This window comes from Prionailurus bengalensis, chromosome E1 (assembly GCF_016509475.1).
Source record: "Prionailurus bengalensis isolate Pbe53 chromosome E1, Fcat_Pben_1.1_paternal_pri, whole genome shotgun sequence".
NCBI lineage: Eukaryota > Metazoa > Chordata > Mammalia > Carnivora > Felidae > Prionailurus > Prionailurus bengalensis.
The window spans coordinates 45445532-45471421 of record NC_057347.1 but is presented as its reverse complement, the minus strand read 5'-3'; the positions used below and the strand labels follow the sequence as shown (position 1 = coordinate 45471421).

General features: G+C 36.5%; 1 protein-coding gene across 7 annotated transcripts in view; it reads right to left on the bottom strand.

Annotated features, from left to right (window-relative positions):
* The window catches only part of TANC2 (tetratricopeptide repeat, ankyrin repeat and coiled-coil containing 2), a 384022-nt gene that overhangs the window by 113512 nt on the left and 244620 nt on the right, over positions 1 to 25890 (bottom strand). For all 7 annotated transcript variants that reach the window (XM_043584928.1, XM_043584929.1, XM_043584930.1 and 4 more), the window contains 2 exons: positions 19846 to 20109; positions 10374 to 10499 (listed from right to left, as the gene is read on the bottom strand). In XM_043584928.1, the coding sequence (XP_043440863.1) occupies positions 10374 to 10499; positions 19846 to 20109 (390 nt within the window). The remainder of the gene's footprint in view (positions 1 to 10373; positions 10500 to 19845; positions 20110 to 25890) is intronic.

Here is a 25890-nt window from a genome sequence, read left to right as displayed (position 1 = left end):
ATCAATATAAGTACAATGTCATACAGATCTCTACAACTTTCTCACCTGGCATGACTAAAACTTTACACCCATTGAATAGCAACTCATTTTCCCCTCCCTGCAGGCCCTAGCATCTGCCATTCTATTTTGTGCTTCGTGGAGTGTGACTACTTTAGATACCTTATATGAGTGAAATAATGTGGTATTTGTTCTCCTGTGGTTGGTTTAACTTAGCATAATGTCCTCAAAGTTCATCCATGTTTTAGCATGTGACAGTATTTCCTTCTTTTTTAATGTCTGAATAACATTCTACTGTATGTATATGGCACATTTTCTTTACACATTTATCCATCAATGGATATTTAGGTTCTTTCCACCTCTTAACGATTGTGAATAATGCTGGAATGAACATGGGAGTGCACATATCTCTTTGGGATTCTGATTTCAGGGTTTTTTTTTTTTTGATATATACCCAGGCGTGTGATTGCTGGATCATATGGTAGTTTTATCTTTAATTTTTTGAGGAACCATTGTGCTGCTTTCCATAGTGGCTGCACCATTTTGCCTTCCTAACAACAGTTACCAAGGGTTCCAATTTCTCTATCTCCTTGTCTTGTTCTTTTCTTTGTATATGTGTGTTTTCCAACAGCCATTCTAACAGGTGTGAGGTGATCTATCATTGTGATTTTCATTTTCATTTCCTTCACAAGTAGTGATGTTGAACATCTTTTCAAATACCTGTTGGCCACTTGTAGGTTTTCCTTGGAGAAATGTCTATCCAAGTCCTTTGCCCATTTTAAAAATCGGGTTATTAATTTTTTTGCTATTGAGTTACAGGAGTTCCTTATATATTTTGGATATCTACTCTTTATCAGTTATATGGTTTGCAAGTATTTTCTCTCATTCCACAAGTTGCCTTTTTACTCTCTTTTTAAGTACTCTAAAAAGATATCCATATATGTTTCATATTATAATTCAACTTTCCCCTCCTTATCTTAAACATAGTTTAATATGTTTATTTATCTATTTCTTCTTTGTTAATTACTCTACCTGTCCTTGTTATGGTTCAGTTAACTCAGCTAAAAACATACTGAGTTGCTGTCTGGGACTCTATATGGAAAAGGGTCTGACTGTACAGATTATTGTGTTAATTCTCAACTAGGATGGAAGTGATTTTAGTCCTTGTTTTTGAATAAGTTAATAAAATTCATTAAGTGCTGTCTAGGCAGTTTCTCATACATTATCTAATATATTCCTTTAGTTCTTGTCCACCACCTGTTCTGTTTCATGGTCCATCTGGCAGTGTCCACTTTGAGGAACAGTATCAATAGAGTGAATTTTTAAGGTACTAACAAACCATAATCTGTCTTCTCCCAAACTACTTATTTTTCTGGTTTCTGTATTAGAGAAGGATGACAGCGATGATAACTGTAAGACAGAGAAATGACATTATCTGAGCTGCTTTTTAGAAGGATTAATCTGGCAAGCCAGGCATCAGCTTGATTCAAACATGGAAAAGACCAGAGGAGGGAGACAAGCTAATTAGCTGTACTGAGAATGGAGAACATGGGAAGAATGTGAGAACCTAGGAGAGTAGAATCCTCAGGGCATCATAAGTGACTGGATGTAGGAGATAATGAAGACAGTGATTCAAAGATGACTTCAAGAGTTAAAGCCAGGTGAGAGGAAAATTGGGGCACTATTAATAGAAATGGGGAAGTAGGAGCTAGTTTGGGCTGAGTCACACTGGTACCTTGTCTGATCAGAGCTGCCACAATCATTGGCAGTTAGTGCTGATATGCAGTTCTCTCCCCCATACCTAATGCATTAGAGTCCTGAGTATCTACAATAAACCATTGTATTGTTACATTATTACATGACTTACTGCTTTTTATATTATACTGTCTATAACACTGTACAGTACCATGGTTAAGAGCACAGGCTCTGGAGTCTGCCAGATATGAAATGAATCCTGGCACTGCCCATGACTAGACATGTAACCTTAGGCAAGTTATTTAACCTCTCTAAATCCTGTCTCCTTATTACCACTGCTTAGATCAAAGGGTTGCAAGGATTAAGTAAGAACACGTATAAAGCTCTTAGCACTGTCTCTACAGAGAATAAGAACTTCAGTAAATGCAAGCTATCATTTTTATATCTGTTTAAAAGTGTCCCATTCTCAACATTTGTTGTAACGTTTCAAGAAGTCCATTGTATCCTACTAATGCGGGGATAAAAAAGGGAAGAGGCTTATTTTACTCTAGTAAATAATACTTTGAGTCTCTGAATAACTGCATATTAAATTTCAGCATTCTGACATAGGTCTTAAAGGAAAACATTTGTTGAGAAAAATCTGGAGTCACCGCTGACTGGAATTTTCGGGAAGGGAAGAAAGATCTCTGGAAAATAGTAAAAGAAATCGGGAAAACCTAACTCTCTCAAATGTCACTTTTTATTGGTTTCCTCATGTTGAATACTTCAAAATGTAGAGAAAATACAAAAACAGTAAAGCTTTTAAAATGTGAAACATTTTATAAAATAATTATGTAACTATGTCAACATAGTTTTGTGCTATTAAATTGCTGGCCTTGAAGGTGAAACCTGAGATTTATTTTTATTGGAGCATCAAAACTGGTTAATTACTTGAAATTTAAGATTAAACAATTTTAAGTGAACATTCAGTGATGAAATAGCCATGGTCCTACAAAGGAAATTCTCCAGTTCTATATTTTGTTTTATCTTGGGAAGTTATTCCATAAAAAAACTTTTAGATACAAGATTGTAAAGCTTGTATCATTTTACAGAATCAAAAAATGTTTTTGCAAAGTGTTACCTAAGTAAATTTACTCGTGATATGATTACTTTAATAATATTTATTCACTTTTGGAGAAAATAATGATAGATTAACTGGGAAGGCGATTCTTTAAATCTAATTTAGCTCAGGGGCGCCTGGGTGGCTCAATCGGTTAAGCATCCAGCTCTTGATTTCGTTTCAGGTCGTGGTCTCTTGCTTTGTGGGCTTGAGCCCTGAGTTGGGGTCCGTGCTGTTTGGGATTCTCTCTCTCTGCCCCTCTCCTGCTTGTGTTCTCCCTTTCTCTTTCAAAATAAATAAATAAACTTAAAAAATTTGTTTAAATCTAATTTAGATCAAAACATCAAAATGTCATAATGGTTACTTATTTTTCTTTATTGCACTTAAGGTATTTAAGAATATTTTCAGGGGCACCTGGGTGGCTCAGTCAGTTGGGCGTCCGACTTTGGCTCAGGTCATGATCTCACGGTCCATGAGTTCGAGCCCGCATCGGGCTCTGGGCTGACAGCTCAGAGCCTGTAGCCTGTTTCGGATTCTGTGTCTCCCTCTCTCTCTGACCCTCCCCTGCTCATGCTCTGTCTCTCTCTGTCTCAAAAATAAATAAATGTTAAAAAAAATTAAAAAAAAAAGAATATTTTCAGATTTATTCTTGCAGACTTATGATTAGAATCTCTCTCATGTTACTCCACAGGCTTTCTTTTCTCTAAGTAGTGTGTTATTATTTTTTTTAATGTTTTATTTATTTTTGAGAGAGAGACAGAGCACGAGCAGGGGTGGGGTGGAGAGAGAAGGGGGGGGGGGCGCACAGAATCTGAAGCAGGCTCCAGGCTCTGAACTGTCAGCAGAGCCCAACATGGGGCTCGAACTCACAAACCGCGAGATCATGACCTGAGCTGAAGTTGGACGCTTACCGACTGAGCCACCCAGGTGCCCCTAAGTAGCGTGTTATTTAATATGAGGAGTCAATCTGTGCCTATTATAAGACTATGTATTTTACAGTCTCTTTCTTCTCTTAAAGTTATCTCTCCCTTGTGAGGGAGAGGGTCTTGTGAGGGAACTTTGTTGTATATTAGCTACTTTTTGAATTCTCACACTTTAAGATGAAATTTACCAAATAAGACTGGCTTACATAAAAACAAGATCTGTGCACCTATCTAGAGCCACTTTAACAAGTAGTGATCTGCTTTTAAAAAACCATACCCAGACTACTCCAAAAAGCATAGTTTCTAGCAGACATTCAAAGATATCCAGGTTGAATACTACATTTTCAAAAATTTTTTTAATATGAAATTTATTGTCAAATTGGTTTCCATACAACACCCAGTGCTCATCCCAACAGGTGTCCTCCTCAATATCCCTCACCCACCCATCCCTCCCTCTCACCCCCCATCAACCCTCAGTTTGTTCTCAGTTTTTAAGAGCTGGCTGGCGGTGCAAGGGTCAACTTCTTACAACTGAATATGACAATCTATGCATTTAATATTTACCTGTAGGCAGTTACGTGCATGCAACCTTATCTTTGGATTTTAAATATAAAGAAATAAGTTTAATCTTGTAAAAACAAAACAATGAACAGTGAGAGAGAAGAGGCTGATGGAAATATTCTCTTGTAAATGTGAGAGCCAGCCAGGTCATGATCAAGATGACTCACAACCTCAGGGGTGTGTGACTCAGTAGGCTAAAGCAAGAATATTAGCTTCATGACATGCATCTTAGTCATCTTCATAAAGGATTCATTGTTTTGGAAAAGTAAGGGCCTCACAAATAATGTGAAACACTGATTTTATTTGATGAAAATTCAATTCTTTGCTTTGACTAAGCCACGATAATTGTGGCAGGGTCAATTTCACAGAAATTCTGCCAATGAGTCAGATTATCATTTGCACATATGCCTTCTCACCTAGTATCCATTAAAGCAGCTATTAACTAAATCCAATGCCTATGAATGGCCATTTAGTTACAGGATTCAGTACAAGTCCCAAGGAAATGAACATACATTGGGAAATAAGTTTTAATTAGGAATGTGTAATTTCTTAAAGCAGGACAGTGTAATTATGATTTAGCATCAGGCAAGTTAGAGTATTACCATTAATAATCTACTGTTAATTTACCCCAAGTAGCTACTATTTGAGGTCAGTATGCTGTGATTTGCTTTGTGTATTTTAATTCTCCCTTGTCCTTTTTATATATTCCATCATAAGATTTATTATATTTATCTTGGTGGGTGGGTGGATGAGCTAATGGGTGATGGGCATTAAGGAGGGCACTTGTTGGAATGAGCACTGGGTGTTTAAGTGATGAATCACTGGGTTCTTCTCCTGAAACCAATACTATACTGTATGTTAACTAACTTGAATTTAAATACATAGATTAAAAAAAGAGAGACTTAAAAAAAAGATTTATTACATTTATCTATAAAAACCAATAACCTTTATCTTTCTTTTTGCTCAGCAGCAAACTTAGTTTCTGTCCTTCTCGTGGGAGAAGATAGTCCATTAAGATGGTCAGAAAGAGTGACAGGTTTCAGGTTGGTTACTTCAAGCATAACTCCACATTAATACAATGGTGATGAATTTTTTAAAATGGACCCCAAAATAATTTTAAAAACTTGAGTTAAAAACTTTAATAATGTTTCATATTAATATCTCTCAAAGACATTAGGATTTGGGACTAGAAAAGGCACTTATGGTTGGTTAGCCAGCTATATATTCCATACTGGTACACAATCTGCTGTAACTATTTTATCATTAAAGCTCAGGTTCTTGGATGGTTGACAGCGAGGAATCTAGTACTTGCTGCAGCGGGATCCTGGACAGTGCACTTAAATGACCTTTTCCCCATTGTTGGGCTGGGTATCTGGAAGCATCAATTTCGGTAGAACAGTTGTTCAAAACAGCTGTCTTGAGAAGTAAAAAAAAGGGACTTTTTACTAATGAAGCAAATGTTAACTTTTTTAGAAATTTTAATTTTCTATTTTGTATTTTATCTCCCTTCTAGTCTTTTATTTTTTTTTTCTTTGTGCAAATGTTAGTGTTAATACCCCACTTGTAGCTCAGATGTTATCCAGCAACTTCTGCTTCAGTGGTCAAAACACTATCACGATGATCAAACCATTGCAGTTATTATTAAGGTAACTATCAAACGAGCTACGCCTGTACTCTTTTTATTAATTCAAGCAAACATTTATTGCATATGTACTCTTTCTGGCATTAAGTGTTGAGTTTCATACAAAATGGTCAGTAGACAATTACAAAGCCACTGTGCATCAAATCTGGGAATAATCTGTAAGGTGTTAGTCACTGCACTGAAATAACACAACTAAAGAACATCAGTGAAAACAGGCTGGTCCTTCTAACACAAAGTTATCATAATAAATGCTAGTGATAAGATGAGTAAAGAATTATACACTGACAGCTTAGACAGAATTCCAGAACGAAGGTATCTCCTAAAACCTAAGTGAATTCAGGACAAATATTCAAAAAGTACTCGCAAACAAAGCTGGAAGAGTAGGGCCTGTCAGCTACAGGAGGTCCTGCCAGCTTGGAAGTGTAAAGAGCTGGGAAAAACTTAGGTAGACAAAGAAAGACAAATACCTCATGGTTTCACTTATATTTAGAATCTAAAAACAAATGAACAAACATCTCTTAAATACAAAGAACAAACTGGTGGCCACCAGAGGGGAGGTGGGTAGGGGGATGGGTGAAATAGATAGAGGGGATTAAGAGGTACAAACTTCCAGTCATAAAATAATTAAGTCAGGAGATTAAAAGTACAGCTCTCTGCCTGTTCTCTGAAACAATGTGTTTATGAACAACTTCTAACCAATTCTAAAACTACACTTTTTTTGCATTTCTGTAAATAGAATGTGTGGTCCTTAAACGTGTAAAGGCACTTATCTTCAACTGCAGTGGTACTCTCCAAACCAGTGGTTCTTAAAGTGTGATCTGGGGACCCCTGCGGGTTTTGAAGATACTTTCAAGGGCGTCCACAAAATCAAAACTATTTTCATAATACTAAAAGGTTACTGTATTTTTCCACACTCATTCTTTCCCAAGTACAGAAGAATTTTCCAGAGCTTATATGATTATTCACAAAGAACAGGTCTACTCTTGTTTTTTTTTTAAAAATGAACAGATATTTTAACAATTTCTCAGTTTTAACTTCTAATATGGTAAATATCAATAGATATAACTCATATAGACACAAGCTTTTAGGGTCCTCAATAAACTTAAAAAAACGTTTGTTTATTTACTTAGAGAGTACACAAGTGAGGGGAGGGGTAGAGAGAGAAGAGAGAGAGAATCCCAGGTAGGCTCCACACTGACAGCGTGTGGGCTCGATCCCACAAACTCTGAGATCACGACCTGAGATGAAATCAAGAGTCAGATGCTTAACCAACTGAGCCACCCAGGCGCCCCAAATCCTCAGTGATTTTTTTAAGTGTGTAAAAGGGTGCTGACAACCAGAAAGTTTGAGAACCACTGCTCTAAACAGACTAGTGCAAGAATGCCTGAAGTGCCCAATAAATGATTTATACCTCTTCAGACATATCCTCAAGAGTATTATTTCAGATCATCTCCATACTTCAAATCAGCCAGCAAATTTAGTAGCCAGGCTACAGTGTACATGACCATTCACTACCTCACTACTGAAGATTGAGGGTCATTTAAAACCCATCACTTGTGATTTATTTATTTTTTATTATTTATTACTATTTTTAATGTTTATTTATTTTTGAGAGAGAGAGACAGAGTGAGGGTGAGCCGAGGAGGGGCAGAGAGAGAGGGAGACACAGAATCCAAAGCAGAGCTTTGGACAGCTCTAAGCTGTCAGCACAGAGCCCAACGTGGGGCTCGAACTCATGAACTATGAGATTATGACCTAAGCCAAAGTTGGATGCTTAACTGACTGAGCCACTCAGGGCCCCTCCCTCATCACTTATGATTTAAAACCCATTTAACTGTGATTAAGAAACTATTTCACAGCATTTGAGTAATACTTTAAAATATAGAAAGATATATCTTTAATGTACAAGGATTTATCTTAGTGTATACTACAAAAAGTTTCAATCACTTTACTATTTTTTGGGGGGTAAAGTTGTTTTACTTCAACCGCAACCAAAGAAAAATATATAAAACAAAAACATGACTGCAATTTGTATGTTCTTTTAAATAAAATAGAAAGCATGATGTGACATGTTTTCTAAAATTATGCCAGGAAAACAATATGATTCTGTTTCTGTGATAAAGTGCAATGTTTTGGATGTAAGAAGCACAAATTATAAAGGTTTGTCAAGCAGGTCTACAGAAATATAAGGAAAGTCAATCCAAGTTTGCTTTCCTTTCTTGTAAATGTGTGTTTTTTTTTTTTTTTCAACGTTTATTTATTTTTGGGACAGAGAGAGACAGAGCATGAACGGGGGAGGGGCAGAGAGAGAGGGAGACACAGAATCGGAAACAGGCTCCAGGCTCTGAGCCATCAGCCCAGAGCCCGACGCGGGGCTCGAACTCACGGACCGCGAGATCGTGACCTGGCCGAAGTCGGACGCTTAACCGACTGCGCCACCCAGGCGCCCCATTGTAAATGTGTTTTAAGTCATATGGTAAGACACAGAATTCATTTGTAAACAGCAATTAAGATAACATATTACTTTTTGAGGGAAGATTAGTATGCTAATTTTAGAAGGCAAATACTGCTTAGTAAATATCCAGTCTCTTACAGATTAAAGCACTCAACTGAATGGTATGTTCTAACCATTTAGAGTGCTAAAAGAAAAGGTCTTGAAAGAAAAGACAACGTTAAGGAGCTGAAACACTAATATCATAGCACCTGTATCAATGGAAAACTGTGTCTTTAAGTTCTAGTGTAAACAATAAGATGAAACACAATCTGTAAAGGATATACAATTGCTTTTGTTAGGAATGCATTATTTGGGCAGAGAGCTCCCTAAAGATTTAGGCATGCTTTGAAAAATCGTTGGATTTACTTTGGTTTTACTGAACGTTTAGGCTGAAGCTCAGTGCAATAGAAAAGATTTCTGTTGTTTTCTAGATACAAGTGATACCAGTGTCTAAATATCAAGCTCACTAGAATACATCTGCCAAAGATCTTACTAAATCTTTATATAGAGCGGAGATATACCATCAAGTATCAACAGAACCCAACACAAAGGGTTCTCAAAACTACACAGCTCAATACCCAGTGCTCATCACAAGTGCCCTCCTTAATCCCCATCACCTATGCCCCCCTGGTAACTATCAGTTTGTTGTCTATAGTTAAGAGTTTGTTTCTTGGTTTGCCTCTCTCTTTTTTTCCCCTATGATCATTTGTTTTGTTTCTCAAATGCCACATATGAGTGAAATCATGTGTCCAACCTGTTTTATTACGGCTATGCATTCTGGTTTTGGCACAAATCATTTATTTAGTCTTTTGACTAGATTTATTCAGGCTTTGGATATAATCAATCTATCAGCACTAAAATAAAGCTGAATGCAATTCCTTTCTGGGCTAGAAATACACAACTGTATCTACTAAGCAACCAGCATGTGGTTAACTGAAGAAATGGTGAGCAGGATGAATAGGATTGGGAACTAAAACTGACTGAGGTCATCAACTCACTATAGTTGACCGAGGTATGGTAATTGCAGCAACACAATCAATTATTTTATGCTCCTACTGGGTCAGTCATTGAAAAACACTCAGCATAATGAATTCCAGAATGGAGAGCAGGCATGAATGAATCCTTTCCTGTGTGAGTTATGCATGTGGTGCCATATAGATTAGCACTGGACAAGGGGTGAGGAGGAGACCAAAGGAAAGATGAACATAATCTATAAGATAAAATGAAAAATGCACTTGGGGGAGTAGAGCTATGGATTACTAGGTACTAGAGGAAGCAGACCATCTATTTGTTAAGGCTATTGGAGACAGTTTGGTTCATTTTGAACAAATAAATAAGAGGCACAAGCAGTGATACAACAAACAGGTCTCTCAATTAGACTGTCTTTGAAATGATCAACAAAATGAGAGTCTTTGAAAAGATCAGGTTCCTGACTGCAGAAACATGCAGTATGTATAAAGAGTGTAAAGAAACAGGTGCCTGAGTGGGAAAAGGACTAAGTTGTTTAGATGTTGCCAGGACAGGACTAAAAGCACTGTCTGAGACTCCAAGTAAATAAAAGTACTGTGCATCACTAGAAATGGCCACTAGAATGAAAATGAAATACATTCTCTACAAAACACGTAACTATTAGCACCAAGTTCACCTGGGTGACTAGGGCTGAAGTTAGTCAACACTCACTTCTGAAATCCAGGACCTTAAAAAGGTTGTTTCCCCCATCACCACTTTTACCCTTGTTTTCTTTCAGAATTTCCAGGAATCAATGCTTCCAACTGTTCAAAATTACAATGTATATGATGAGTATAATGTATTTGTGTTTATCTTTCTATTCTATGGTTATAGGCTTATGGTTAAGGGAGACTTAAGTGAGCGTGGAAACTGGAAACAAAGAAACTTTTCGCCTATTGCCCATTTCCATTTTCGCCTGGGCATCCCCAGAAAAAGTCCTTCTGGGGTTCTAACCTCTCAGATCCTGTTGTGTGCGAGCACCGCCCATGCTCTGCCTCGGCATTCGAAGAGAAGTTCTCAATGGTGTATGTCTCTGTTCATCCAGGTAAGCAAGGTCCTCCAAGTGGGCAGAGCTTGTGGCTGACAAGACAGAAAAGTTTAGTCAGAATACGTAAGCTTAGAAAACTTTCAGTTAGTCTGTACCTCCCAAACTTGGGAATCAGAGATTACTCCAGCATATATATTTACCAGGAGTTTTGCTGAACTCAACGTCCTCACCAGTGTCTAGAACATGTTCCAGGGAAAAAAATGTCAAGAGTCGTCTTCATCTCCTTCATCACTATCAACTGCCTGAGCTTATGAAGAGTACTGGCAACAAGTTAGCAAACACATTAGTACTCGATAACAAAGACTATTAGTTTTCGCTTCTTTGGGGTCACAAATGCCATTTGTAGAACAAGGTATAAACATCATCAGATTGAGCTGTAAGAAAAACATGAAGTTCTATTTTCAACATTTTCCCTTCATGTTCAAGAATGAAACATGAAAACATTCTGAAAACATTTTTCACCTGTATGTATATATTAGAAAGATGGGCACCTGGGACAACAGACTGAGAACTGCTAAAGAGCATTTAGGGAACTGTCAACGTCCATGAATTCTAAAAAGCACTTTGTTGCCCTCTGAACATAGGTAATAATGGTCTCCCATTGAATGAAGAAACCCTTTAACCCAGGCACAACACAGAGAGAGAAAATGGCACAAGAAAGGGGGATAAATGGGTATTGGCACTGCTGTATACTGAGAGCTGTTGGGTCCATTCACAATAAACCAAAAAATGAAGAAATTAAGAATCAGAAAGTGCTGGGCACAAAAATAGTTTTTAACAACAACAACACAACCCCCAAACTTCTGTCAGAAAATAATTATTTAGAGCTTATAAATTATTAATGAAACTGTTGATTCAATCTGTTGCCAATTATGTAAGATACTGTGTCGGGGGTTACTCAGTTATTCAATGACAATTATTTACCCAGAGTTTACTGTGTGCCAGGCCCTGTTTTTGATGCCCTCCCTGGCTTAGCTGCCAGTTTGCCTCTGGTGACTGTTTTGAGTGGGTGAGAAGAAACAAACTGAGATCATTCTTGGCTGGAGAGCTCTAATGAAGTATTGTCCACATCCCCAATTGAGATAAGACACAAACAACAATACACAGTGGATTATGACTAAGTGGCACAAAGAAAGTCACAAAGTGCTCTCTGGGCTGAAAAAGGGAGTGAAAAGACAGAGAAAAGAGAAAAGAGATAGAGGAAAACAGAAAAGAACAGAGAGAACATGTGCCAGAGATCTATATTCCCCTCATCCTTCAACTAATGCAATTAGCTTAGTTACTTGGGTCTACTGGAAACCGAGATGACAGGAACTTAACTAGATCACAGATATACTTTCTATGAGGAAATAAAAGTCTCTGGAAGCTAGTCTAGGGAACTAAACCAAGAAAGGAAGTCAAATGCCATGTTGCACATCAGTGGGAGAGTCTCAGAGGAATAAGAGATAATCTTGATTTCCGCATTCTGAAATTAAAACTATCCAGAATAGATAACTATTTAATCTTTTATTTAAAAACACTGGAGACAATGACTCTTATACCGTTCCCACTGGGAGAGTAACAGAGGAATAAGAGATAATCTTGATCTCTGCGTTCTGAAATTAAAACTATCCAGGAAAGATAACTACATGATTTTTCATTTAAAAACACTGGGGACGATGACTTACACCATTCCCACTGGTACTCTAATGTGGTTCTGTGAATTAGTTCTTTCTGAAGTTTAATAGTGTCTCTCCTGCTTTAATCAAAGTCTGTTTTGTTTGGTTCTTCCTATGTGTAGCTATCCCCCACCACCCCCAAGGGGGGGAACCCTCAGAGGTCCCATTCCCATAGAGCTCTCCTTGGAGCTCAGAAATATTAGCATCAGCTGAGCAGGGCTCCTTTCACAGAGATCGGAGTTTCAGCTTTGTGAGGCCTTTCTTCCAAGTTTCTATAGTTTAACAATCCCACCCTCCTCTTGTTCCACAGGCTCAGAGGTGGTAGCTGCTTCCGGCAGTTGCCAAACCCATACTACCTCTGTGTTTTCTTTTTACCTTTCCAGTTCATTTAAACATAGTCTACCATTCTTTATATATCGAATTTTCTGTTAAAATAACTGTGGTTCCTGCCTCCTGGCTAGCCCCAACTGGTACAGAAAATAATGGAGAAGCAATCCTTTCAGATATGTATGTTGATAATAAAGCAGCATCACAGAACGAAGACGTGAGAGGAATCTTAAAGGTCATCTGGTCCGGAGGTCAGCAAACTAAGGCCTGTAGATGAATTCTGGCCTCTTGCATATTTTTGTAAATAAAGTTTTATTGGAACACAGCCTTGCCTATTCATCAGGTAGTCATTTACAACAGAGTTGAGTAGTTGCCAGAGAGGCCATTTTGGCCTGCAAAGTCTAAAATATTTACTAGATGGTCTTTATATACAAAGTGTTTTGACCCTAAATTAGTTAAATCCCCTCATTTTATATATTAGGAGACAGCAGAGTGACTTGTCTACAGTGAATCACTCATTTATGGCAGAGTCTGGCCTCAAAACCAGCTATCTGGCCCGTCAATCCAGTGAGTGCTATTTGCATTGTACCATCTCTCCCTCTTTAAAGCTAAACAGATTTAATTCTCTCTTAAGAATCTTAGTTTTCATCCCTTCTTCATCTTTGTCACTTTCCCTCAACTCTGTTTTTTATGGCTTCAAAGATAAGTAATCAAACTTGGGCAATAATAAAGACCTTGTATGCAAAGTGAAGAGGCCTGTGATTGCAGGCTAATAAATCTCTAGGCTTCAAATATTTTCCACAGTAAGAAACAAAAGAACAAATAAAAGCCCCAAATTTGTAATTTTTTTTTAGTAAGAAAAAATATGTAAAGTTACTTTCTAAAGCTGATAAACTGAAGAGTAATATGGAAGAATTATCAGTGACAATGAGAATCTTTTACTCACATTAAAACACAATGCAAACAAACCCTTAACAGGTGGATGAATGTTAAGTTTTGAATTACCGTTATGGCAATATTTGATGGCACATTATATAATTTTAAAGCAAGGTTCTCTTATTAAAATGGTTCTACATGCCAACACACTAACATGGTTTGATACATTTTAATAAAAAGACGTTTATTTCATTAACAGTGGGCAGAATGATAGAGAAATATACAACATGGAGTGGAGCAAAAAGCTGTGTTAAGAAAAAAAAAATCCCAGGGTCTTTCTTTTTTCTATATTATGTTCATCTATGACTCTTTTAAAGGGAGCTCTATACTTTGAGTACAGATGTGAGCAACAGATAATCCATTCTCATTTGTCTTTAATGGAAAGATCTGGCAGGTACTTTTAGCCACAGCCTAGTTTTCACAGGGTCAGCTTTCTATTCAAAGAGCTGCTGGCAACATTTATTAAATATAAATGGTTAATGTGAACTTAACAAGTTTTGCTAAACTAATCTTCACCATCACAATTCCTAGGAAAATGGACATCAATTGTTCTACTGCTTTATTTCACAAGATCAAGAAATGTCATAAATATGTTTTGGAATGAGCACATGTCTCACTTTCAGCCAGATGACATTAGGGGAAAAAGACAAATACTACAGTCACTGAATGAACAGTTCATTCCTTCACAAATCCAAATACTCATAGGCAAACAGTGAACTAAGGAAAAGCAGTGATCTTTGGTATTAAGGGCTATAGCTCTGAAGCCCTGATTCAGGGCACAGATTTGAAATCAGCCGATGGGGAACTATTGTTTTAATCAGGATTGCAAATACATTTTATTTAGTGTTACTTACATCTATTAAAACATTTGTTCTTTTTCTTATGTTAGCAATTAAAATCTTTTTTGTTGATATCTGTATAACAATTTTCTTTATCAAATATTCCAATATTTTTTTTCACAGCCTTTCTTCCTTATTAAATCATAATTCTCCTTAGTCTTATTCTGTTTCTCACTGCTTAATCATTTTCAAAATTCTTGCCCATTATTTAAAGGAATATGAGATAAATATTGGAAAGCTGAGGCAGGAGACCTGAGATTCTGTTAGCTGGGGCTCTGTGTTCTGCTAGTTGTACACATTTACTCTCCCTCATAATCTCTTGAAACTTCTATTTGCAAGCCACTTTCTGAGAGAAAGTCTTCGTCTTAGTTTGTCAAACATCTCAATCTTTGTCACAAAATTTGCTAAGGCTATATCTTCTCTCCTTCCCTGACAGATCCTCTAGTCAAAATTAATTGCTTCTCCCCTTTAGCAACCACATACGTATATTGCTAATTAGGACCTATGTTATTCAGCAACTTGCTTACATGGCTGTCTTTCCTTATTATAGTAGGTTCTTGAGGGTGAGAAAGTAATGTCTGATTCATCTTTGATAACCCTATCCCCTCAGAGTAAATCAGAGTACCGTGCACATAATGCTTAATATAGAACTGAATTCCAGACTGGTCCTACGTAGATTTAGATATATCTGGCTCTGTCCTCACCCTCTTCATTGCTCTGTTTAATGCTTAACAGACATCACTATGATAATATGCTCAGCTCCAATGATGTTCATATAACCAACCTTCCTTCCTCCCTCCCTCCCTCCTTTCCTTCCTTCCTTCCTTCCTTCCTTCCTTCCTTCCTTCCTTTCTTCCTTCCTTCCTTCTGATCCCTCTTCCCTCTTCTATTTTTTTCTAAAGTACATATCGCTTTCTACCATGCTATATAAATTACTTACTTACTAAGATTATTTTATTTGCCCTGGCTAGAATGTAAGGTCCATGAGGGGGGAATTTCTGTTTTGTTTACTGATGATTCTCAAGTGTTTCAAATAGTGCCTGGCACATACATGCTCAATAAATGCTTGCCTAATAATTGTATTTAATATACACTTTGTGTTTGACTACATTTAAATGATCAATGAATAAAAAATTAGGTTGTGTCTTATGGGGTTATTTGAAAGCTAAGGATGAAGCAGGTGGCTATAGCAACAATGCCTTGCACATCATCATCACATACAAATACCAATGACAGATCTATAGGGACACACATATCCCCACCTCATAGTGGTACTCTTACTGTGAAACTGTGCTGGCCAATTTTTTTCGAGATAATTTCATCAAGTTAATACTATATTTAATGAACACTTTCCAGATACAAGCATAGGAGATAATTAGGTAAGTCGAAGTGAACTGAAGAAAGAGGAAAAACAAATCTACTTAAAAAATTTTATGTGAAAAGAAAATGTTTTTAAAAAGTAAACTTCTATGTAAAATCTATCTCTAAGTAAAATCTATGTCATTAAAGGTCCAAGAGGGAAGTGGAAAAAGGGAGCATATATATATACATATATATATATATATATTTTTTTTTTGAGACTTCATAGGATTGGAACAGCTGACTCATTTATAGAACATTTAACTGACATACTTTTTTGAAGTCAAAATAACTTAAATAAGTGGGCAGAAAAAAAAAATCCAGCAGACATTTGGTACAAAACATTCCAGAGGCAACTCTATATTGAGTATAAAACCCGTTTGAATTGTTTCTTCTTAGATCAGGTGTTACTAGTGCAAACAGGTTTTAGTAGCACGATTATCATTCTGGCTGACCTGAGCAGGGATCTTGGATGACGTTGTCTGCTACAGCCTGGGCAAGAAGCCACTCTGCTGTCCTTATGCCCTTGATTCATAAAGCCAACACTCCGACTGCTGAAAAGCCCATTTTTTCCTCTTTATAAAATCCTCATTAAGCTTCTGATTGGATTCATCCAAATCCCCCATGATTCCGATTTTGCATTTACCTGATTCTTAAGATCCTTTTCTTAGGAAAATGTGCAGCTCCAAACATTAACAAGTAGATGGTGAGAGTTTATATTGTAACTGACTTCTGCTGCTTATAATTCCTTGAAGACTCCTCATTTTCACACAAAGCCCTGAGGACAGCTGCTGCAAGTGAACATTTCCTGCTTCCCACATCCCTCTAATTCACAGCCAGTCTCCTTTTAAGACATCCAGGATGACCAGAGACATCCTACTCTCTGATAATTTCTGCCATGCAACCGCAAATCCACAAGGTTCTCCACTTCCTTCCAACTACAAAGGGCTTAAAAAATAAACATGCAGTAGTGGCTCACATTTTGAAAACAATAAAAGACAGTAGTTTTTATTTTTCATATCTTAGAATTTTAATTTAAAGGTGTATGAACATCCAAATTTATATTCAGAAAACTAAGCTTAAGACTTAATGCTACAGATTGCCCATACTTACCCTAATCACTTTATCACTGGAGAGGGGAACTAGGTGGAAAGGGAAGGCTTTCCCTTTTTCTTTTGTATTTTTTTGCTTGAATTTGAATTTTTATTTGATTTGCATATTTATTATGTAACACACATGATTTTTTTTAATTTCTAGAATATGTCAGCAGGAACCACTGGGAAAGGAAATTATGGCTCATTTTTGTTTTGTTTTCTTCCTTGTTATTTCTCTATATTAAAAAAAAATCTAATAAATGCTATTTTTTAAGGCAACAAAGAAGAAACTCTCCTAAACCATTTTCTCAACTCTACTGATGATACCTGATGATTCACTCTCTATAATACTGCATAATACCACAAGCTTTTAAAGAACTATCTTCTCTAACTCCTGGCTCTCCTCCTTCAGTCCATCCTATACAGATGGCTATTCAGCCATTTTCTAAACAGCATATTTGATAGTACAGCTCCTGCTTATACTCCTGACTAGCAACAAAATAAACCTAACATTTATCATCAGAGCATATAAGCTCCTTGGTATCACCTTCAACATCATTTTCTACTATTTCTTCACTGTATCCCACGGTTGGGTCATGCTGAAATAATGTGCCAACTTCTTTAACTTCTTAGTAACTCCTTCCTCTTTTTTCTGTGACTTCTTATTTGTCCTTCTCTGTGATGTCTTCTATTCCTCTCTACCCTTTTCCTTTGCACTCAGATGCTTCCCTCCTCTGTATGATACTTTATAAATTACTGTATTATTTATAAATATACCAAAGTTACTGTAAATTTGATGCTATTTTACAAACACAACAATGGTTGTCAATTAGAATTCTATCCTGTAATTCTCCATAAAATTCTTATCTTAATATTTGCTGAAGTCAGTGTCCCAAAGAATATGCAAAAACTTTAAGTCTAAGTGTAGCCACAAATATATTGATGCTTATAAGCGGTAAAGTTTGTAAATGGCAGTTAGCAAAAAATATATCACGAGAGGTAGTTTAGAAGCCATCCAAATTCATAAATTAGATGACAATTCCCTGAAAATTGAACATAACTTAAAAGATTTTATTAAGTAACTAGGATATCAGTTCTTACAAGATAAAATTCTAAATAAACAAGAATCTTACAATCCATGTAAATGAAAGACTGAACTCTTCGCCTACTACTCTTGCTTGCTTTGTGAAGTTTAAAAAAAAAAAAAAAACATTTCAAGTGGCAAACTTTTTTTTAACCTGGTGATTAAAATACCTGGTATAGAAAACTGGGTTCTATTCTCTGTGATAGAGCTTAACAGTTAATTTCTCCTACATGTATTAGAGAAATAATTGGTGACTCACTGATACTTCTGAAAGCTGCCTTGTGCTGATTTCTAGAAAGCAGCAGTGTTAAAAAACCTTAGAGGGAAGAATTATATCTGGCTAATTAGTCCTGGACAACTCTTTGTACACACTAGTATCTGCATAGGGTAAAATAATAAATCTACAGATATTTATGCTCAAGAAGGGCAAAGTGGGTGATGGGCATTGAGGAGGGCACCTGTTGGGATGAGCACTGGGTGTTGTATGGAAACCAATTTGACAATAAATTTCATATTAAAAAAATAAATAAAATTAAACACAATTTAAAATGTAAAAAAAAAAAGGGCAAAGTATTTTATAATTTTTCCAGTAAAGAGAGGACAAGAGAAGCTTATATTTCTGTCTTCTACTAAATGCTCAATGCCCTTCTCAAATAACAGAGCCAGAACTTTCTTAGAAATCACTGTAGCTTAGTTAAATAAATTGGGATGTACCATTAAGGTTGGTAGCTATATTTCCCCAATTTTATATAAGCAAGGGTTTATATGTTTCTCTCCTGGAAAGATGAATTTGCCTGGCCCTTTCTAAGTTACAACATTCTAAAGTATAATATGACATCATCCCTGGGGACCAACATATTCCAAAGAACCTAGGAGGGAAAAGTTTTTTGCTACTATGTAAAAATGAATAATCTTGAAAAATACATATTAAATTGTCTACACTTACTGATCTTCCAGATGAGCCATCACCACATAATCACATGTGATGACTGATGCTGATGGTCTCCCAGAGGACAGAACAAAGAGTAATGTTTTAGAAAAGTACAAAAAGGCAAGAAGCATCACACTATTATCTGCATAACATAAATCATTACACCTGGGAAATAAGAGCTCTTAACTATAATAGGTATTTTATTATTTTGTGTCCGTGAGATAAACCTTTTAGGCATTCATCGAGCAAGTAAGACAGACAATCACGACTATGATTTTGTATTAGGGACAAAGTGTAGATGCTGCTGCATTTTGAAAATGCCCGACTGCCCAACTATCTGCAAAAGCTCCTGGTCTGACTTATTCTCTTTTTTTACTTTATTTAAAAACTTTTATTTATTTATTTCTTTATTTATCTATTTATTTATTTAGACAGACAGAGAGAAAGAGAGAGAGAGAGCTAGTGAGCGCATGCATGTGCGTGGTGCAGGAGCAGAGGGAGGAATCTTAAGCGGACTCTACACATGCAGGACTCACTCTCATGACTGAGATCATGACCTGAGCTAAATCAAGAGTCAGACGCTTAACCGATTGAGGCACCCAGGCATCCCTTGACATTCCTTTATGACTTTCTGACTGAGCCTGCTAGTAGTGTCTGAGTTCTTCTTTAGCACTTGTAGGTACCTGGTGATTCTTCTACGATAGGATGGATATGGTGGAAATATTGAGCTCATGGACTGGGAAGCTAAATTCTTGCCTGCCTGCCTCTCCTTCAAACTATGGATGATGATTTCTAATAATATAAATTCTACTGAAATACTCTTCAATTTAATGTTTTTTTTTTTAAACTAATGTTTTTAAAAACCACAGACTGAAATCTTTTCAAAGACTTCAGATATGAAAAAAATACTTTTAGAAATTCAACCATACACTTTACAGGTTTTACTTATGATTTTGTGAGTGTTTTTACACATTTTGGGAGCAGAATCACCACTTGAGCATGAGCCTTCCCCCAGGTTCAAAAAGATATCCACATGCATATTAGCCACACAAAAGAACAAAGAAGATGAATAGAAAATTCTGTTAAAGCAGAATTTACTTTCATTTCAGTATACACGCCAGTAAAATGGTCAATTTTTAAAAACTCTTACCTGCTACTGAATTTGGCCGTGGCATAAGATACAGAGGAATAGACTGTACTGACTGCGATAGAACAGTTTCCAAATTCCTCTCAGGGATCTTATTCAGACTATAGGTGGAAGCCGTCATGTTTTCATCTACTCGATACAAACACGAATCCATACTGGATTTTTGAGACTGCCAAGGTTTCAGGTTTCCTCCAGATCCTAATTCTTTACTGCTTTCCCCAACATATTTTGTGCGTTCCACGTTTTCAGAATAGCTTGTCAATGTAGCTAAAAAAGAGAGTAAAACAAGTTAAAAAAAACCAAAACACCCATAAACCTAGAGATTAATTTGTTCATTATTATCCAAATTCGTGACTAGATAATAAGAGCAGTAGTAATATTTTTTTAAAAGTTGCTGATGATCATTTCATCTCCACCATGAAGTTTAAATAATCGAAACCAAAATATAACGATCCCTTACATGTTCTCTCTCACATCTCTCATACATTTACTTTAACAACTCTCTCTGAATGGAACTAAACAAATTCGTATATCAATGCTAAAAGATCTAAAACTAGGACCTATGAATGTGAAAAATTTCAGAATTTCATCAAAAAGGGAATTTAAAGAATTTTCATGGATTGCTGGAAAGCCCCACAGTTCTCAAAAAGATCTTTATACTCTTTTTATCCCACATTTTCCTCTCCCTCATTTAAATTTATTGCCTTTCATATGTAATAATGAATTAGAAAAAAATAAGAGGTCTTAAGTAGATGCTAACATAGGAGAAATAATCTGTCCAAATAAGGAAACAGTACAGGGCTTTCTTGTACAGCTACACTCTGTAGCTCTAACCCTAGATGTCCCTTAATGAAATCAAACAAAAACAAAAATCTAGAATTTTATCTAGTCTTACCATTAATTATAAACAGGACTTATAAACAGAAACATTTTCATTAAGCCTTGAAATGCCAATGGTTAACAACAATAAAATCTAGATTATAAAAATCTTAGCAATAATTATAAGAATAAAACAGGTCATTCTAGGAGAATTTATTTTTATTTATTTTTAAAAAGTGTTTATTTTTGAGAAAGAGAGAGTGAGCAGGGGAAGGGCAGAGAGAGAGGGAGACAGAATCCCAAGCAGGCTCCATGCTGTCAGCGCTATGGGGGCTCAGTCTCACAAACTATAAGATCATGACTTGAGCCAAAATCAAGAGCTGAATGCTCAACCAACTGAGCCACCCAGGTGCCCCATCCCTGGAGAATTTTTAATGTTAGTTCATATTCTCTTCTTACATCTTCAATGTACCTATTATTAAAAGAAGAGACCCAAGTTTTTAAGGTAATTTCCATGATGCCTCTTTGTGAGGTTTTCTCTGTGGAAATTTAAATGGGAGTTCTGGATTTTGTAGTAACAAAGGTAAAAGATGAGCTAACAAATGGTTGCCTTCCAGCCTTTTTGCTCTTTACAATAATACATCTGAGAATTAAGTGCTGCCAAGTGGTCTTGGTATCCTCACTGATACCAAGAGAGCCCAGTTCCATGGCAATATCTCCCTGTCAACTCCATCAGAGAGGGCAGTCATCATTACGCTTCTGACAGATGACAATGCTCCCCATCCCTGCCTAGTCATGACAGGTCCTTTTTAATATATTGTCCCTGTTATCTTTTACATAAGGTTGGACTCAATTTGTTAGAATTTTGTTAAGGACTTTCATATCTTGTTCATGGCACATGCTGGTCTGTAGTTTACTTTTTATGTAATGTCTTTGTCTGGTTTGGTGTTGAGGTAACATTGGCCTTATAGTGTTCCTTTCACTTCAACTTCTTGGAGCAGTTTGTGTAGAAATGGTATAATTTCTTCCTTAAATATTTGATAGAATTTACCTGTCAGGGCATCTTTCCCTTGCAGGAAAGTGTTAAACAACAAATTCAATTTATATTTAACAGCTATGAAGTTATTCAAGTTATCTCTTTCTTCTCGAATGAGCTCTGGTCATTTGTTATTTCAAGGAATTTGTCCATGTCATCTAAACTGTCAAATTTATTGGCATAAAGTTGCTCATGACATTCCCTTATCCTTTTAATGTCTGTGGGTCTATAATGATAGACTCTCGCATTCCTGATTTTGGCAATTTGTATCTTCTTTTTCTCCTGGTTAATATGGCTAGGGGGTTATTAATGTGATTTTCTCAAAGAACCAGCTTTCAGTTTCATTAATTTTCTCTATTCCTATTTTATTGATTTCTGCTCTTTATTATTTCCTACTTTGCTTACTTTGATTTGAATTTCTTTTTTTGTTGTTGTTGTTGTTTCTTAAGAAGTTTAGTTCACTAATGAAATAAATTTCTCTTTTCTAAAATAAGCATCTAATGCTATAAATTTCCTTCTAGGCACTTGTTTAGCTGCATTCTAAAAATTTTGAGGTTTTGTTTTCACTATTTTTCAATTAAAAATATTTCTAAATTCCAATGTGATTAAAAAAAATGTTTTTAATGTTTTATTATTTATTTTTGAGAGAGACAGACAGAGCATGAGTGGGGGAGGGGCAGAGAGAGAGGGAGACAAAGAATCTGAAGCAGCTCCAGGCTCTGAGCTGTCAGCACAGAGACTGATGCAGGGCTCGAACCCACAAACTGCGAGATCATGACCTGAGCCAAAGTCAACTTTTAACTGACTGAGTCATCCAGGCCCCCTCCAATGTGATTTTTTTTGACCCAAGTATTATTTAGAAATATGTTGTTTAATTTCTAAGCATTTGTAAAATTTCCTGATATTTTTCTTTAAAAAAATTTTTTTTAATATTTATTTTTGAGAGAGTGAGAGAGAGTGAGCAGGGTAGGGTAGAGAGAGAGGGAGACAGAATCTGAAGCAGGCTCCAGGCTCTGGGCTATGCACAAAGAGCCTGATGCAGGGCTCGAACCCATGAATTGGGAGATCATGACCTGAGCTAATGTTGGATGCTTAACCGACTGTGCCACCCAGGTGCCCCTTTTCTCTCTCTCTCTCTCTTTTTAATGTTTATACATTTATTTTGAGAGAGAGAGAGAGTACACATGAATGGGGAGAAGAGGCAGAGAGAGAGGAAAGAGAGGAAAGAGAGAGTATCTGTGCTGATAGCATGGAGCCTGATGAGGGGCTCAATCCCATGAACTGTGAGATCATGACCCAAGCTAAAACCAACAGTTGGAGACCCAACTGATTGAGCCACCCAGGCACTCCTCCTGATATTTTTCTATTACTGGTTTCCAGTGTAAACACATTGTGGTCAGAGAATACTGTAATGGTTTGTGTCCATTTAAATTTACTGAGACTTGTTTTATGGACCAGAATATTGGTGTCTTGGTGAATCTTCTGTGTATACCTAAAAAGCATCTGAACTATGCTATTGTTAAGCGGACTGTCGTATAAAAAATAATTAAGTTAAGTTGGTTAATGGAACTGTTTAAAGTCATCTACATGCTAATGGATTTCCTAATTGTTCTTTCAACCACTGAGAGATGAGTTAAAATCTCTACATTTGCGGATTTCTGCCACTTTGAGGCTTTGTTATTCGGTGCATAAACATTTAGGACTGTTACTTCTTCCTGACAAAACGACCCATTTATCATTATGAAATGACCTTCCTTGATAGGTAATCATTGTTTGTTCTGAAATCTATTTTGATATTCTTTGCTCTGAAATGGGTGAAGGAGGGAGATAAGGAGCATACATTATGGAATCCAGGACCAGCAGGAGCAGCAGGGACTTACTTTCATTTACTAACCCTTTCTAAGTCTTTTTGGGAGACTGCACTGGTCATCTTCTTGAAGAATTGGATTTAGATCTCTCCTCTCAGAAAAGAATTCAGAGTTTCACAGTATCGTGTTCCCAGGTGAGAACAGATGCCAAAGAGAGTATTACTGGATCTATGTGGTGTAAGGGTTGAACTTTACTGGATTTGCCATTCTAGATATACTTACCTGCCACTGTCTAGCTACATTGGCTCTAGTGATGGTGTGAACTATTCCCATGGGTTGGAGCTGGGTCCCTGTTATTAACATCCTGCTTCAGACTGAAGGGTTGGCTATAGTGGCTATTGCTAGTCATTTATGATAATCATGAGCACAAGTCAATCAATGTCTTGTGTAATGCTGTATAGACTCTCTCCTCTGTCCCTGGACTTCCTGGTTGTTGCTGAGACATGAGATGCAGTAGGGCTACTGGATTTGTGCAATAGTAAAGTAGGGGAAACAATGCCCTAGTAGGGCTAACACACCAATGTGAAACAGGAACTAGCAGTAAGAGCCCCTTGTAATTCCCCCTTCCATAGTTAGGAATTGTATGGTCTCTCTGAAGATTTCAGTTGAATAAAGCAATCACCTCTGCCAGCTCTGTAATTCCTTTTCTTATATTTGTTTCTTCTTTGCCTTACTCCCCTTTCATTCACTTGTTTCCTTGGTTTATACTCCCTTAATATAGTGTTAGCACGTAACCTTTTGTCTCAGGCTCTGAGGAATCTGTGCTAAGGAAGTCTCACTGATGAAAATGTTGGAAACTATGGGCCACATATTCTTGTAGCTAATCCAAAGGGGGCATCTGGGTGGCTTAGTTGGTTAAGAATCCGACTCGTGATTTTGGCTCAGGTCATGATCTCATAGTTCCGTGGGTTTGAGCCCCTGCATAGGGCTCTGTGCTAACAGTGCAAAGCCTGCTTGGGATTCTCTCCCTTCTTTCTCTCTGCACCTTCTCCACACTCTCTCTCTCTCTCAAAAGAAATAAATAAACGTTTAAAAAAAGCCAATGTTCAAGTCATATTAAGTTATTACATTATTTTGGTATCTAATCTAAACTACTCACTTTAATTAAAAATTAATTTCATATATTCAGACTTTCAGTCATAAACAGCCCAATAGTTCCTAACCATTTTGCCACCAAACATAATATTGCACCTTCCCCAATGAGATTATCATGGACTCCACGGCATTATTGTATAATTATAATTTCTAAATGTGTTCAGTGATAGCATATTTATAATATGTGTGTATGTACTTGTGTGTGTTCTTTTAAAGTGGATGTATGCTTCTTATCCTAATTTCTGAAAACTGTGTCATTAATTTAAAATATATTTAAACTTTTATTTTCAGGAAAATTTGACTGAAATATAATTTCATTTGTAATTCTTTGCAAGAAGCTTGGAGTTCACACAGCTGCTAGGGTCAGTATGCTGAAAGGCAGAGAATGGAAACTCTTGTTTCCCAGAGGATTTGTCTACATGTAAAATGCCTGTTATTTAACCCCTTACCTTTTATGTTTTGTGTGTGTGTGTGTGTGTGTGTGTGTGTGTGTCCAGCAGATGTTTTTATTATTAAGTCCCAGATTTGGCTAAGATATACCTGTATCTGTGTGGTCCCAGCCTGGTATAAACCCCTTTTCTCCAGATAAACCATGAGCACATGGTTTACAGGTGTGAGAAAGTAGCAATGGGGTTCACTATTTTCAGTATTTCAAATAATTTATAAATAATATGCTTACTGTTAACTAGTTACACCGTCAAACTTCTGTAAACATAGCGAGGATTCTATCAAGGGTGACAACAGTAGTTATTCTCATTTAAGCAGAAGCTTTGGCAGAGATACATGTTTGATAAATTAAAAATGAGAAACTACTAAATAATGAATAGAGGGATGCTGAACATTTTTTCAAAACTATGAGATCTACCAACAAAAATTATGGAATACCTGATCGGTGGTGGAAAGATTTGAGAAACTTTGAGTTTGTAGCACTAAGGTGGTATTGTTCAGTGGCCTATGGACCCTACTTTATTACTTAAATGTGGCCTATGGGCCCTACTTTATTACTTAAATGCTAAAGTATGGAAACCAATTTGACAATAAATTTCATATAAAAAATTTCACATTAAAAAATTTATAAGTAAAAATAAATTAATAAAATCTAGTTTGATATAAAAAATTAAATAAGTTTAAAAAAATGCTAAATTTTATAATGAGGGAGGGCTTTTATGGCCAAGGTATTTAAAAGTAAAGACAAGCAAAACATCTAGTTTTCCCAGTGTGAGAAGAAAA